A 15,437-nucleotide genomic window follows, 5' to 3' on the forward strand; every position below is an offset into this window, starting at 1 on the left:
AAAACAACGCAGACATGCTGACGAGGGATGATCAAGAACCGCCATCCAAACATTTCACCATATAGCACGTTAGCCTGTTGGAATATTTTGCCTACAGCGTTTTCTTGCAGACAAATAAGGCTCAGGGGACTTAACAGCTTTCAGTTATAAATTACATTCAGTGGTTATATCACTGCAAAAGGAATTTTCTACGAATGGCTCCAACGGAAACACTGATCAGGAACAGGACGTTTTCCCGGAAAAATTGTGGAATTGACATGGAGCACCAAATTTGACATAATTAGGAATAAATACATGTATAAATAAACAGATATATGCATTTATGAGCAAACCCAAAATTTAGTAATTTCATATTAATTCATTGCTATAAAATGAATATACGCATAAAATGAACGAACTAAACACACAGCACTGTAACGCAGAGATAACAGTTTGTCAGGCTCCTTACAAGATGCCATCAAAAATAACAAACACTATACATGGCCTAATAAATAGAGGAGATCAAAATTGCAACATTCTTCGAGTTAGAAATAAAGTTTAAGGCGGAAATTAAGGCGGAAACCAAAGCTACGTAAGTCTTTAGACAAATGGGGAAATACATTCAGTGTACAGGCAGAACACATGGGCGGAACGCCCTTTAGACCGGTAGTGTCATGATTCGACAGCTAAGTAGTTAGCAATGGGAACTAGCACCCGACAGGCTAATGCAATCGTCGCGTGAGAATGATCTAGTTTGTCTACAATGCCAAGCAGCAGCTAGCTTTGTGTTGTATATTTTGTTTCCATTGGAGCTTGGCAAACGAACGACACGGAAAACAAAGGGAACCACACCGAAACTGTAATGGTTGGTGACGGCTGAACAACTCTGTGTTGACAAACCGATTCTGCTTGCTAAATTTTAGCTAGGTAACGAAAACGTGAAAGAAATGTCTCCAGGCGACAACCCTCACATCCTACTTGGGAGGATTCGGTTTCTTAACAAGTGTATTGAATGTTTTAGGAAGAGTGAACCTCTACCAGAAAGTTTATGTTATGTTCCAAAGGAGGTGTGCTATAAGATCTGCAAAGATTCGTCATCAACCTCTGCTTCGTCGTCTGCTTCAACAACTACTAACTCATCTGGAAAGACAGTGGTTTCAGTTTGGGAGAGCCCATATCAAGCCCCGCACAGCAAGAAATTATGCAAGTGTAACATCGAGCCAAAGAAAGGGACGTGCATACGAACTACGGGGGAGGAGTACTGTAACAGTCATGGCCTTTGGGTCAAAATAAACAAGGTAAAATCCTGAGATGTCAACAAACATCGTTATTTCACTTGCAAGTGGTGTCGTATGGAAGATCAGTGTCGATTTTGATTGGGTTGGAGACTTTGGACTTCCTGCTCTGTCATCACGCCACGGCCTCTGGAATTGTTTTCTTGGACTTAAGTGTGGTTTGAATAGTAATACAGGTTTTGCTGTGTTCTGTGCACTACTTGTTGTAAGTATGGTGTATAATGATTTTGTTACTATCTGCTTGCTTAACAAGCCTAAAGTCTGGGTTGGCACTCTTGTTCTGATGACAAAACCCTCTATTGACTTTACATTTTTCCTATCTCTCTTTTCCTTGCCTGGTCTGTTTCTACTCTTGCTGGTCCCTTTGTAGGAGCAGCTGGAGGAGCATCGCAGTGGTTTGGAAGTGGAGGAGGGCTGGATTCTGGTATGCAAACACACAGAAGGGGGAGACAGACTTGTGCCTGTCGAATCCCCTGAAACCGTGAGCAGGCAACAGCAGCTTTTTGGCTATGATCACAAACCTTGCAACAGGTATGTCCTTACTGCTTCCCTCCAAAGTTGTTAACTTTATTACTCTTTAAATTCATGACTTGCTCGTTACTGTATAACAGCAAGGATTACTGAATAGTAAATGTTCTGTCCCTAGAAAATACTCAGCATTTCATATCACTAATTTAACTTGAGCTTGCACTGATACTTCTCAGATTTTTGCACTTTGTGATTTTCCTAAAGAAACCCTAATGACATAAATCAGTTTGAATATGTTGTAACTCTCCTGTTTTCCATATAGATGGGAGCAGGTTGTGGATGTGGAAAACGCTTTGCATATGGGCACCAAACCTAAAATTGCAGAGCGAGATGAGGCGGCCGTCCAGAAGCTCCGGTGGGTGGGACTAACCTCAAACGTCCAGTAGAATGAAAAAGGGGGGGGGGGGTCTTGGGAAAATCACTTGCACACAGACATGTTTTCTTTTGCCTGGTGTTTTTTTTCCCCCCTCATAATTTGGGTGTCTCGGGTGTTAAAAATTCACGTATGCTCTAAGCATACGGAGATCAAATGATGTCATATAGGTATTTTTTTCTCTTCATTTTTTCTGTCTGGCAGATATGTTCCCCCAACATGGACTTTTGAATGTGATGAGGATCTTGTTCATTACTTCTACGACCACATCGGGAAAGAGGATGAGAATCTCGGAAGCGTCAAGCAGTGTGTGACAAGCATCGATGTGTCCTCATGCTCTGTGAGTGTAATATCACATTTTCATGTTCAAAAACTCAGCGATTAAATGTGAAATAAAGGATTCCATATAAAAGAGGAGCCCTAAGGAGAGCTTTTTGTGTTTGAAGGAGGACCCTAGCGGTGGTGCAGGTTGCTTGACCGACGGAGACACAGAGACATATTGGGAAAGTGACGGGATGCAAGGCCAGCACTGGATCCGTCTGCATATGAAGAGAGGCACTGTTGTCAAGTAAGTACAACAGTATTTGGAACTATTTTATTATATTTCAAGGTATGCCTTTGGTCTTTCCAGTTTTGAGAAGGTCAGAGATGTCTCAGTCAGACTCTCGAAGTAGACTCTAAATCCTCTGTTAAGATTTACTGTGTCGTGTCTTGGCCTAGCATGTCTCCGCTGTCATAGCAGAGCTGTGTACTAGAGAAGGGATAAATAATTATTTAGTCTGTTAGTCAGTAACTAAATCCTCTGTGACCCTACAACAAGCATTGTATTGTCAAGTGGTGGATTGTCGATTGCGAGACTGTTTTGTTTTTGCTTGTTTATTTATCCTGGTATTGCGCTTCAGGCTCTTTTTCATTCACCCGATTTTTCTCCCTTCTACAGCAAACTGATTTTAACGGTGGACTCAACTGATGACAACTACATGCCTAAAAGGGTGACAGTGTACGGTGGAGAAGGAGATAACCTGAAGAAGTACAGTGATGTCACCATAGATGAGTGAGTACTGAGAGGAATTTGTAAACTAACAAGAAAAGCTGAATCGATACATGTAGTAACTCTAGAGATGATTACTGAAATATTATTACATCTATGACATATCTATATGTCCACTTTCCACAGCAATCTAATTGGGGAAGTGTGCGTCCTAGAAGACATGACCACTCACCTGCCAGTCATTGAGATCAGGATTGAGGAGTGTAGAGGTAAGACTGAGGTAAACTGGTCCAAAAATAATGACGACCCGCATGTCATAGAGCGAGACTAGAGATCAGATGGTCATCTCATTCATTTATGTTGTTACGCACTGGTAGACGAGGGCATTGACGTACGGATCCGCGGCTTGAAGATTAAGTCTTCCTGCGAGCGAGACCTCGGCCTGAACGCCGATGTGTTCCAGTCACCCAACCTGGTGCGTTATCCTCGTCTGGAGGGCACTCCCCCTGACGTCCTCTATCGTCGTGCCCTGGTTATCCAGAGGTAGGAACCTGCTTTAAGTCGCATTGTGAAAAGTTCAGTGTCACTACTACTGACTCCAGTCATCTTCTAGTTCCATTCATCCTGTCATCCTCTATTGCCATTTTCTATTTAGTGTCAGACCACTGCATTTCAATTAGTACAAAATGCCATGCTGTAGATTTTACAGGTAGTTCTTTATTAAAAATGTGCTCTCATTGTGTTGTTTTCTTACATTACTCTTTGTCTACTTGGATCAGAGGATCTATTAAAGAAGCCCAATGAAATTTGAATTCACTCATGGTAGCTTCTTTAAACAGTAAACTAGTCTGTAGTGATAAAATGTTGCATAATTGTCTTTTTCAGTAGTGTGTGAATGTGATATTCAGTCTCACATGTCTTTTCTCTGTCTTCAGGTTTATTACACTTCTGGACAGTCTGTTGCCTCACTTGGTGCCAGCTTGGGATCACAGCCTTGGAACCTTCAACCAGATCAAAGTGAGTCATTTGAGTAAACATTCCAGTCGTTGATCTAGTACCTGTTTCTTGCTATTGGAGCTTATCTTGTTCGTTGCGTTGGAGTTCTTGGGTTTTGAAGTCCGGGTGGTCATCTGGCTGTCCTAGTAGAGATTTGACTTTCAGCCTATCTAGTGACAGCTTATGTAATGATGACCATGGTGCTTTCCTTTCTGCTGACTGTGTTACCTGAAGCCGTGAACCCAGTGCTGAAAATTGTGCAAAGTGATTTAAAAATGTTCATTTTAGGTTTGAGATTATGATAGGTAATTTTACGAAATATGACGACAGTCATGAATTTATGATGGTTGAGCCTCTGTGGAAGTCATTAAAATCACCTCAGATAAGAGTTCAGGATGTTGTGCTTGTGTTGTGTTTAGCAGTTGATTCTGCTGTTTTGTGCTCACACACTCTATATGCTGCCACCTAGAGTATAAAACAGTTCCTGCTGCTGTCCAAGCGCCGTTCTGCCCTCATCACTCAGTGCCTGAAGGACTCAGAGACCAGAAAACCCAACTTCATGCCCCGCCTGTACATCAACCGCCGCCTGGCCATGGAGCACCGGGACAACCCTACTCTGGACCCCAGCTGCAAAAACGCAGTATTCACTCAGGTAGGGTTCCCTCTTACAGCTGGTCCATCAGGACAGCTTCATATTCTCAGTATGAGGAATATATTTAGCATTCAACCAGTCATATATTGTATCGCACAGAACAGTCATATGACATCAGTTAGGAGTCTGTCTGTAATTTTTTAGAGCGAGTGTCTATGTTGTGTTTTCTCCATCAGGTGTACGAGGGTCTCAAGCCGTCCGATAAATATGAGAAAACATTAGATTACAGGTACTCGCCTCTCTTCTCTTGTCACAACAGTTGAATCATTGAAGAGTTTTCAATTCAACATGGAAGTCAGCTCTAAACTGATACAGAGAGTCATAAAATTGGTTGCGCTACCTCATGTCTTTCAGCATGTTTTGTTCTCTCTGTTTAGATGGCCTGCACGGTATGACCAGTGGTGGGAATGTAAATTCATTGCAGAAGGAATCATTGACCAAGGTAACACTTAAAATAGCCACCCCAGCCCACAGAGGATGCAAGTACACAAGGTTGTCCTTTAGTACTAATGAGTCCTTCTGTTACTTTTTCCCTCACATAGGAGGTGGTTTCAGGGATAGTCTGGCCGACATGTCTGAGGAGCTTTGTCCCAGCTCTGCTGAGTGCCCCATGCCTCTACCGTTCTTTACTCGAACCTCCAACCAGGTATCCCTCTCCCACTCACAGCCATGTTCCTCATTCACCTCATGTCAATACATGTCATAATGGGTCACATTTATATTGTCCTCTGGTGTAACGGTTGCATTCAGCTGAGCAGTTTGTGCTTATTTGTACATGTACATTGTGTTGGGTGCTGGTATTCGTTAGGTATATTTTTTTTCCCCCGCTTATCCTGAAAATGGGCATAATTTGTCTTTAAATCTTCATAATCTCAGTGGCTCTGTTTTTCACAGGGAACTGGAGAGGCAAGAGATTTCTACGTGCCGAACCCTTCATGTCGAGAGTTCCACAAGTTTGAGTGGATAGGACAACTTATGGGAGCCGCTCTCCGCGGGAAGGACTTTCTGGTTTGTGAATTCAGAAACATGCCTGTGCTGTTTGTACATTTGCGGTCTTACCCCATCTGGTATTTTTAGAGTTTATGTATTTGGGTCTGTCACTGATTTCATCTGTGTTTGTTTGTCTGTCTGCTGCAGGTACTGGCTCTGCCAGGGATGGTATGGAAACAGCTCACTGGAGAAGCAGTCAGCTGGAGCAAAGACTTCCCTGCAGTGGACTCTGTTTTGGTAAACAGCATCCTAAAAGCAAACAGCATGAGCACAGTCATTGATTTACATAGAGTGTGTTCTCAACTCTGTACTGAAAAGGATAGATACTTAATCAAGTGGGCTCTGGGTGGGTCTTAGTTATCAAAGGTAATTTCATACAGTACATAAATAAAATGATTACTGTGTTGTTGTTTTTGAGGTTTTAGTAATCTCTTCATTTGGCAGTAGAGTCGGTTTGGGAAACCTGTTCGATATGCTCTTGCAGGTGAAGCAGTTGGAGGCCATGGAGCACATGGATAAGGACACATTTGACTTTAAATTTGGGGAAGAGTTGGTCTACACCACGCTGCTGAGTGATGGCAGCCTTGTAGACCTGATCCCTGGAGGCAGTTCAGTAGTGGTACGCTATGAAGACAGAATGGAGTTTATCCGCTTGGTCAAGAAAGCCAGACTGGAGGAGAGCCGAGAACAGGTACAGTCACACTGTCATATCTGTGAGTGTCTTCTTTATGAATGGTATCCTGATGATAGTTATAAAGACTAGATTTTCAGGCCTTACAGGGGAGGAAGTATGTAGTGTGCAAGCATATCACACCAAGATGATGAAGTTTAATACTGAAATGTATTTTGTATGCTGCACGTATGTCTGAAGACTTCCGTACAGAGATCTTTCATCGTTATTCCTATTCACCGTGTCCTCCTGGTTTGGTATTATGAATGCTGATTTTGTTAATGCGCTGTAGATTGCAGCCATGCAGGCAGGGCTGATGAAGGTGGTACCTCAGGCTGTGCTGGATCTCCTGACCTGGCAGGAGGTGGAGAAGAAAGTGTGCGGAGACCCGGAGATCACTGTGGAGGCTCTTAAACGCCTCAGTGAGTCCACTTCTCCTCCTATGAGCTTTTGAGCCAAAAAAACTGACATTTATAATTCATCATCACAGCTGTCTCAACAGCTGCATGAACTGTGGGTGGCAGCGTTCAATTTAACCTTCGTTGTTTGCCTGACTCGGTTTTTCCAGTGCCAAGGATGATTATCCTCTACACAATGAGAATCAGATGCTCAATTGGCTTCCCGTTTCCTGTTCAATTTCCCATCCTTTCAGTTTTGTCTTTTACTTTCTTCGTGTCCATGGAATAATTATTGTTTATTTATTTATACCCCTCAGCTCGCTACGAGGATCTGGAGCAAACAGATGTTCGAGTGCAATACTTGTGGGAAGCCTTGATGAACTTCACCAATGGTTAGTTGACTCACATGTCCCTCTGCTGTGTGCGAGATATTCATTTGCATATATATATCTGACTTTGCTCCGGTATGCATTTGTTCTCACTCACCAGAGGACCGCAGCAGGTTCCTCAGGTTCGTGACTGGTAGAAGTCGTCTTCCTGCTCCAATCTACATCTTCCCAGACAAACAAGGGTAAGCCCTAAGCGCCGGCCTTTATCTAGACTGGACATGACCATAAGTTCTCATACCCTTTCCTTTATAAACACCTTTTGTCTTGATCTTTTGGCAAGGTCTGAAACCACAGATGCACTCCCACAGTCCTCTACTTGCTCCAGTACCCTTTATCTGCCCAACTACCCAAGGTGAGACTAAAAAAAAAAAAACGGTGCTGTGCACTGGAGGAATTTTGTTTACGTTAATGTTCATATCAATAACATAGATTGAGTAAGGGTTAATATTTCGCCACTGTTTCACTAGACCAGGGGAATGAATATTCACACGGTGTCCAAAAGTGTTAGATTTGAAAATATGCTGAAATGCCCTAATGACAACAATCAGTGCTTACATATGCATATGTTTTTGACAGTGCTAAAGTGTGCGAGGAGAAGCTACGCTATGCTGCATACAACTGTGTGGCCATTGACACGGATATGAGCCCTTGGGAAGAGTGACCTGTCCTCACCATGTTTACAAGTTTTACACACCAGGGTTTTTGCATCACTAGCTGTAGCCATAACCAAGTAAATGACCATATCCACATATTTGCCAATCACGACTGTACAGAATAAAAACACATTAAAAAGGATTCATTGGTCTCCATTTTCTATGCACCACATTTATTTCCATATGTTGGTATTGGAAACTAGTTGTTTTCAGCGTCACAAGACAGAGTGATTAGAGAGGAGATATTAATATTTTATAAACATGTTAAAGTAACATGTACGGTAGCATATTTCTCAGCTGCTTACAGTAACGTAAATTTCCTTAATTATACAACCTTAAGATGTCCACAGTGCATTTGACTCCAAGAGGGATTTTTTCTGCTGTCCACACTTATTTCATAAAATTAAAAAGGTTCATTTTTAGCTTCTGAAACCCTGGAAATTGTGTACTTTACTAAAGGAGACCTGTCTCCTCAAAGTACCTTAAACATGCTAAAAAAAAGTTTAACCAAAAAAAAAAAGGAAGAAGACGATTTCAGTGCTCTGTCACTCCATTGTCATACAGTGGACGGTGGCCGTGTGTTTTTCAAGGGAGACAACCTGAGACGAGGTCGACACAGCAATATCTCGTTTCTTCTCGCGATATAATGTTACTTGAAACTTGCCCATGAGCCTTTGCGATTCCTCTTTCCTAGCCGGCGCCTGAGAATGGGTATGTGTTTTCGCTAACCACTGAAGAGAGAATCCATTCTCATCTAATGCTTCAAAGAGGAAATTTATTCTGAATGATTAGGTTATTATTAGATATTATAAGAAACCAACCATCTTTGATGTATATTGCGGAATTACACCGGGATTATGTTATTTTCGTGAACAGACTTCGAAAAGTGACTGCTGACATGTCTCAAGATGGCTGCGCGCACGGGGTACAAGACTCCAGCTGTAGATTGCATTATGCGGGATGGAATAGCATAGTCAGTGCACCGGAGAATGTATTTGTGAAGTTTAGAGAAAGCTCTGCGTTTTGCAGTGTAGAATTGTGTTTGAAAATGAAGTCAGATCAGCTCGGGATATGTGACCGTGCTAACAATACGTAGCAAGGCTGTGAAGTGAAGGTAGCTAGTTAAGGGATGGTTCGCAGTAAGGCGTCTCAATAGTTGTATATGTGCACCTTTGTCACTCTGAAGGTATAGTCCTCATGTTAAAGCACTACATGTTGATATATTATAATTGTTTCAATGCGAATGGTCACTGAAGTAACGGCAACTTGTGGGATATTCATCTCAATGCTAACTGGTTAGCCGTCTAAGGGCCTTCTCGACTGGCGATAGTTAACAAGTCATCGATTGGAAAATATTGAAATAGTTAAAGTTTGAATTAATGACAAAATTGAAGCGCATGAGTGTGTATGATGATACCTTTTGCGGAATCTGATTTTCTTATGCGGAGAATCACCTTGGAGAACTGAACACTCACGCGTGCTAGGGAAGTAGCGCATGCCGTGTTGTGATCAGAAACCTGAAGACTTAACGTTTTATTTTCCACAGGTATCTCAAGGGACAATTGGCATAAACGCCGCAAGACCGGCGGTAAACGCAAGCCCGTCCACAAAAAGAGGAAATATGAGCTCGGGCGTCCTGCCGCAAATACCAAGGTAATAAACTGTCAACCACGTGTAATGATGCACGCATTGAGTTTCTGAAGAGTAGATTGGTAGCACTGTGGGTGATGAAAGTACGTCCTTAGGTTGGTCTCTTTTTGGCCGTTTTGGTCAAAACCATGAGCCTTCCAATGTTGGGATCAGTCATAGTTACACTGACACATTGCTGTGCATATGTAGTAATTAGTGTTACAGAAGACGTATGAGTGAATTACCAGTAGTAAAAGATCGACTCTCTTTCTAGATCGGAGCTCGCCGCATCCACACAGTGAGAGTCCGTGGTGGGAACAAGAAATACCGTGCCCTCAGATTGGATGTTGGCAATTTCTCATGGGGCTCAGAGTGTAAGTTGTTTCATTGCACATGGTTATCATCTTTGTTGAGGTCACATGCTGCAGTCTTTCAATGAGGATAATTTAACCAGTTCTGCTGCTGAATTGCTGTGATGGATTTATTCCAACTCTGAGAAGGACAAACACATTAAAATGGATGCTTCATGGACCATTCCATGAAATAAACACCTTTCAGTCTTGTTGAGATGAATGTTAACTTTTTATTGTTTTTTCTGTTTGTTAATAACTGTTTTGTGTGTATAAATACAGGCTGCACTCGCAAGACTAGGATCATTGATGTGGTGTACAACGCCTCCAACAACGAGCTGGTGAGAACCAAGACCTTGGTGAAGAACTGCATAGTCCTCGTTGACAGCACTCCCTACAGGCAGTGGTACGAGTCTCACTATGCAACTCCCCTCGGACGCAAGAAGGGAGCTAAACTGGTACGTTGATCTGTACATGAAGTCAGAAGTCTACTGTTCGCATCCAACTTACTATCTATGAGTTTTTTGTGCCATGTGCTTTGCCACTAAGGGTCACTGAAACATCCGTAAACTAAGGGGAGGACTTCAGGAGGAATTTGCATGTTTGGTGGCTCACATGAATGGGCCCAAGAGGCTGTTGGATTATAGATATTCTCTTGTTGCTGTTGGATTAGAGATATTCTCTAGAATTGCTTGTAGGTCAGCACTCGTTTAAATCAAGCGGGCCCTTCTGAGCTGAAAATATTTTAACTGTTAATCCAGACCCCTGAGGAGGAGGAAATCCTCAACAAGAAAAGGTCGAAGAAGATCCAGAAGAAATTTGATGAACGCAGAAAGAACAGCAAGATCAGCCCCCTGTTGGAAGACCAGTTCCTGCAGGGCAAACTGCTTGGTGAGTGAATATAGCTTTTTTGAGTGTGATCTTAGTAAAGCCAAGGTAACATGATGAAATCTTATCCAGTTCTGCTACTGATCGTTCAGCGATGAACTTTGTATTTTCTGATGCAGTTCTAGCAGCTGCAACTCTAAATTTGCTAATATGCACAAGTTTTCATAATCATTATCCTTATTTCAGCTTGCATTGCCTCAAAACCTGGCCAGTGTGGAAGGGCTGATGGCTACATCCTGGAGGGTAAAGAACTGGAGTTCTACCTGAGGAAGATTAAGGCCAAGAAAGGCAAATAAATGTACAGCTCTGTTTGATACTACGATCATTAAAGAAGAAAGCCCCCCAATCTGCATATTGTCAGTCTTTTTTTGTGTGTGTCTCTCTTTTTGAAAGTGGAAATGAACACTGTGATTGGCTGTGATAAACTGTATTTTTCAGGATGAGGACATTCGCATTGTCATTCTGTTCTTGGTTGCTTTTTGCGTATGTGATGACAAACAGACTGGTACTTCTCTTCGTTTTAGCCTGTGTACCCTGGTCAGGGGGGAGGGCTAAAAAAGGTTCTTCAGTACTCAGACCATGGTTTTCCACTATGTAACTCCAGTTAAACTGTAAGACAGACTTAAAACTATTCAAATTTGATTCCATTAAATGCTCTGGTGTTTATGCCATTGCGCTGTGATAATCTTATGGTAGTACAATTAAGGAAACATGTCTGTAAGAAGCTGAGAGAACTGCAGCGTTTGAGAATTTGGTAGACAAAAAAATCCTTCAAATAGTGCACAAGGTCCTGGAATTTATTTACAGAGCTTATTCAGTTCATCTGTACATCTTTCAAGTTTGAAATACATTTCTATTAATGTAAATGATTAAAATCAACTAATATTTAAACAATTTAGTTAACATTGCATCAATATGACTGATCAGTGAAACAAGACCTAAGTTTGTCCAAGACAGCCCATTCTAATAATGCACATGTCAGTACAAACAAGAAGCTGCAGTAAGCCTTACATTTCAGCACTTAAGACACACGTTATTCCACGAGTGACTGCTCATCCTCATCCACGTGGTCCACAGTCACGGTGATCTCAGGTTTCTCCTGGGAGAGCTCTTCATCCTTCTTCTCAAGCTGTGGCTTGGAGATGTTCAAAATCTTTTCCTCTGGGATTTTTTCTTTCATGACCTCAGACTGCACACACTTAGATTTTGAACGTCGTTTAGAGCGACTCAGTAATCGCACGACCCTGCCCTTGGGTTTTTGTTTGACGCGTTTTGCAGGTGGCCAAACGCTAACAGGCAGGTAGCGACCCAGACCCTGTGTACCTGAACTTGTGTCCTCTGTCCCATCTCCAATGAGCCTTAAAAAAGAGCCATACAGCCAATGATATACGGTTTATAATTTGCTGCAGTTTTATCTCTTTTTTAAATTTGTATGATTTGAGGATTCATGTGGGCTTATTACCTCATGTCATAAGTGGAACCCATGTAGGCAGGCTTTAGAGTCTCATCCATAGTGGCTGTGGTATAAGGTAAAATGAAACTCTTTTCCACCCAATACTTGTCCTTCTCTATGGTGGGAAGGTTCTGATGCATATCGTCCACTGCCAGCATGGAGACCTTTTGAAAGCATATGTCATTATAGGTGCTGAAATTGAAGTACTAAATGTTGTTTGTAAAATGAAAAAGGTCAGACGTGTTGCAAATGCACGGACCTGTATGTTCCGATCAATGAGCTGGTTGGTTTCAAAGTCATCATCATCCTCTCCAAATGGATTTATAATTAATTCCCCTACCTGGACAAACATGACACAGGACACTTGTTCATCCTCTAAAAAATGTTGTGTTTGGTTGTGGATAATGTGGTGCTATACTTTACACCATACCTTAAGCCATCCAGCATAGAAGAAAAACTGGAGCAGGGTGAAAATGGGGACATACAGATCTACAGTGTGATCCTTATGACCTTTAGTCGGATCCAGAAACTGTCGTCCAATCAGACAGAACGTAAAGAAGGAGTACACAGCCAATGTGACCACCTACACACAAATAAAAATCAACTGCGTAATGAGTGAAATATTGCAGTGTCAAAATCAGCTGGACAGGAATGGATGGCCATTGTTTTTTTCCCCTCATATGTAATACAGGGTCATAAATATAAATAGAACTTATATAACAGGTAGGCTATAAAATATCAGTTGCACATACTGTCTTGATCAAGTTTCACACCTATGTTTTGGTTTTTTTTTTTTACCTGAGTGTAAACAAGTGGAATGCTGATCCAGTCATAGTGGAATAACATGCTGCACTTGGCTCTGTAGTTGTTCAGCTCCTGATAAACAGACAGAGTAAGGAACCCAGAATTCCAGTCTTGTATAAGTATCTGTAACAGGTTCAAACGTACTCACGTCCATAAGCAGCCTCAGGGCTATGTCATCCTTCACTCGTCCCTCCTCCCGAGCTTGTGAGGCCAAGTTTGAGAACCAGGTTAGCGGCATCCAGTACTTGTTGAAATCAGAATACAAATGATCCAGGAGTTCCATCTCCTCTTTGGTCATAAATCCTGCGCGCAAAAATGCAGCTTTGTTAAACTTTGGAATAAGCTTTCCCACCAGCCAGGTATTATGCCAGCACAAGGAACTTATCCAAACAGTACCGTTCTGGGTCACGTGATAAGTCAGATTCACTAATAGTTGTAATGAGGACTGTTATTTGTAGACAGCATTTTTAGATAAGGAGCAATGAGATAGGGTGTAGAATAAATGCCTGCTCATTTTTCCCAAACGAAACAACAAAACCAGAGAATTAAATGATTTTTGGTCACCATTACTTCAAGTGAGAACTTATAGAAGTGTCATAACGCCAACCACATTCAGGCATTTTCTCTCTCTCTCTCTCTGTTTAATACATGAGGATCTTACCTGCCTCCACTATGTGCTCGAGCGTTGGGAATCGTTTACGTACGCGCGTGCTGATAGAGCGGAGGATGAGGACTGAGGACAGGTTGGCGTATCTCATCAAAGTGCGTCTCAGTAGCCGTCCTCTCTCATCTGCCCCATGCACATTTCCAGATACAACCATCATCAAGTTGTCTGGAAGTGGGAAACTGGTGTACTGACCCCACCAACGATTAAATGCGAGGGTGACATAGAATCCTGGAGAAAGACACGATGGGTCTTAATTTGTATCTCTGGAGCATTTAATATAAAACTCTCATGATCACCTGTCGTTTAACTAGTTTCACTTTGATAACTTACCAAGTACAAAAGACATGGGGATGAGATTTGCAAACTTGTCACAATATATGGCTGTTTGTTCAAACAATGTTCTTTGTTTTGGACTCAGGGCACACCTGTTATATTGAACATGTTGAGAGATCCCAAATTTTAGATTAATTTGCATAATGAATAGTTTAGTTTCAAAATGTGAAATTAGACAGTGAGGGTGGCATTGCTGTACCTGTAAATGACACTGAAAAAGCTGTAGAGTCCACAGAAGACTAAAAATTCTTTGTAGAGTAACTTGTATATGCTTCCCTTCCATCTGAAAAGCAGCTTGGAGAATCCGGCAAACCTGGCATTTGCCACCTCCAAAGTGTATGAGATGGTCATCTTGCAAAAAAAGAAATCTGAGGTGAAAGAAGCAAAAATGCCTGTAGGATAAAACCCCACAAGATAGCTTAGCTTATGATACCATGAAACACAGTTAACATAGCAACTTGACTGCAACATTACAGGACAAGTTACAATATATATATATGCAATAATATATATATATATTATTGCAACTTGTCCTGTAATGTTGTAGTCAAACTGCTGTCCTCGAAATTCAAACTGTCAAGTAAACAGCAGACACAAAAATCTGACACTGGACTGAAAGTTTAAGTCTTTAAAAAAATCTCAGCAGTAGAGTCCATCTTACCTGTTAACCCTGCTCATCCATCCGCTCTGAGAGAGGTAACTCATATCTCACTTCTCCTTTTATACTTTAGGCAGCCATAATCTATCCATTGTCTGATTTATTGTCTGGGAACACAGTTTCATATAGTAGATGTACTATATGGTCTTTCTTTTTTGCAGCGTATTAAGTGGAAACAGGTGCACTTATGAATGATTCTAATGTTAAACCTGTATAACGCCAATTTAGTTTGTACCTTATTTTAATAAAGTATGTCTTTATCTTTAAAACGTTCCCTTCAACGTTCATGCCACTGTTTTAGGTCACAATTTTACCCAAACAATTCATATATGTAAGGATCCTAAGGAAAATGACATGTCGTTCATTAGGACTCTAAGTGGCCATGAAAGTGTAGGATAGTTCATTGTTTTCCGAGTGAAGATTTTTTACACCGAATGGAGTTCTGTAGCAGTCCTACAGTTCAAACTGCTTTGCATTAAAAATTACTGTCACCTGTGTTGGCCCAAGAGCACATCTCTAAAGCCTGTCCTCCAATCATTTCAACTTCTGCTTTTTGTTAAGATTCTACAGAAAGGTTTATATAACCAATGTATAAATCTTTTTGGACCATACCTGCCATTGCATGGTCAAACATTCACCTGTGAATTATGACAAAAGTACGACATCTTCCGAGAACATTCCCAATGTTTCCTCATCTTGCACTTTACATTCTAAGTCACGTGACAAGCCATGAGGGGCAGA

At 41.6% G+C, this 15,437-nt stretch overlaps 3 protein-coding genes and 2 non-coding genes across 6 annotated transcripts; 4 read left to right on the forward strand and 1 right to left on the reverse strand.

Moving 5' to 3' along the window:
• The first annotated feature begins 653 nt into the window (after positions 1-653).
• On the forward strand, positions 654-8,056 carry hectd3 (HECT domain containing 3). 2 transcript variants are annotated; one of them, XM_030775197.1, is made up of 21 exons: positions 654-1,277; positions 1,645-1,805; positions 2,065-2,157; positions 2,380-2,519; positions 2,644-2,743; positions 3,116-3,229; positions 3,353-3,435; positions 3,544-3,709; positions 4,102-4,183; positions 4,632-4,814; positions 4,991-5,043; positions 5,192-5,256; positions 5,357-5,460; positions 5,709-5,822; positions 5,952-6,041; positions 6,289-6,495; positions 6,767-6,896; positions 7,190-7,264; positions 7,362-7,443; positions 7,542-7,613; positions 7,838-8,056. In XM_030775197.1, exons 1-21 carry the CDS (start codon positions 927-929, stop codon positions 7,920-7,922), a joined length of 2,550 nt encoding a protein of 849 aa, XP_030631057.1. In that variant the 5' UTR covers positions 654-926; the 3' UTR covers positions 7,923-8,056. The 2 variants fall into 2 exon arrangements, with proteins under 2 accessions (XP_030631057.1, XP_030631056.1); XM_030775196.1 differs by having other exon boundaries at positions 655-1,277; positions 2,380-2,515; positions 2,622-2,743.
• Positions 8,057-8,573: 517 nt separating this feature from the next.
• Positions 8,574-11,127, forward strand: rps8a (ribosomal protein S8a). Its single transcript, XM_030775198.1, has 6 exons — positions 8,574-8,625; positions 9,461-9,567; positions 9,818-9,917; positions 10,176-10,351; positions 10,655-10,784; positions 10,968-11,127. The coding sequence occupies exons 1-6, from the start codon at positions 8,622-8,624 to the stop codon at positions 11,075-11,077; spliced, it is 627 nt and encodes a 208-aa protein (XP_030631058.1). The 5' UTR covers positions 8,574-8,621; the 3' UTR covers positions 11,078-11,127.
• On the forward strand, positions 9,317-9,388 carry LOC115813449 (small nucleolar RNA SNORD55/SNORD39). The gene has a single exon (XR_004025315.1). It is a non-coding gene; the product is annotated as a small nucleolar RNA SNORD55/SNORD39 (small nucleolar RNA).
• LOC115813452 (small nucleolar RNA SNORD46) lies at positions 9,632-9,738 on the forward strand. Its single transcript, XR_004025318.1, has one exon. It is a non-coding gene; the product is annotated as a small nucleolar RNA SNORD46 (small nucleolar RNA).
• Positions 11,128-11,814: 687 nt separating the features above from the next.
• Positions 11,815-14,389, reverse strand: best4 (bestrophin 4). Its single transcript, XM_030774709.1, has 9 exons — positions 14,238-14,389; positions 14,036-14,130; positions 13,700-13,933; positions 13,187-13,341; positions 13,033-13,110; positions 12,665-12,817; positions 12,494-12,574; positions 12,244-12,398; positions 11,815-12,139 (listed from the first exon to the last, which is right to left on the reverse strand). Exons 1-9 carry the CDS (start codon positions 14,387-14,389, stop codon positions 11,815-11,817), a joined length of 1,428 nt encoding a protein of 475 aa, XP_030630569.1.
• Positions 14,390-15,437: the final 1,048 nt, after the last annotated feature.

The sequence above is a fragment of the Chanos chanos genome, chromosome 5 (assembly GCF_902362185.1).
Source record: "Chanos chanos chromosome 5, fChaCha1.1, whole genome shotgun sequence".
Classification (NCBI taxonomy): Eukaryota; Metazoa; Chordata; class Actinopteri; order Gonorynchiformes; family Chanidae; genus Chanos; species Chanos chanos.

What these genes read in the sequence shown, in the direction of transcription:
- rps8a (XM_030775198.1), top strand. An exon ending in TTTCTCATGGGGCTCAGAGT is followed by an intron (nt 9,918 to 10,175) that starts GTAAGTTGTTTC and finishes GTATAAATACAG; the next exon opens with GCTGCACTCGCAAGACTAGG. An exon ending in GCAAGAAGGGAGCTAAACTG is followed by an intron (nt 10,352 to 10,654) that starts GTACGTTGATCT and finishes CTGTTAATCCAG; the next exon opens with ACCCCTGAGGAGGAGGAAAT.
- best4 (XM_030774709.1), bottom strand. Translation starts at nt 14,389, where the DNA reads ATGACCATCTCATACACTTTGGAGGTGGCAAATGCCAGGTTTGCCGGA. An exon ending in TTTTTCAGTGTCATTTACAG is followed by an intron (nt 14,131 to 14,237) that starts GTACAGCAATGC and finishes TCAATATAACAG; the next exon opens with GTGTGCCCTGAGTCCAAAAC. An exon ending in TTCCACTTGTTTACACTCAG is followed by an intron (nt 12,818 to 13,032) that starts GTAAAAAAAAAA and finishes ATTTGTGTGTAG; the next exon opens with GTGGTCACATTGGCTGTGTA.
- hectd3 (XM_030775196.1), top strand. Translation starts at nt 927, where the DNA reads ATGTCTCCAGGCGACAACCCTCACATCCTACTTGGGAGGATTCGGTTT. An exon ending in CAGGATTGAGGAGTGTAGAG is followed by an intron (nt 3,436 to 3,543) that starts GTAAGACTGAGG and finishes ACGCACTGGTAG; the next exon opens with ACGAGGGCATTGACGTACGG. An exon ending in AGAAGGAATCATTGACCAAG is followed by an intron (nt 5,257 to 5,356) that starts GTAACACTTAAA and finishes TCCCTCACATAG; the next exon opens with GAGGTGGTTTCAGGGATAGT.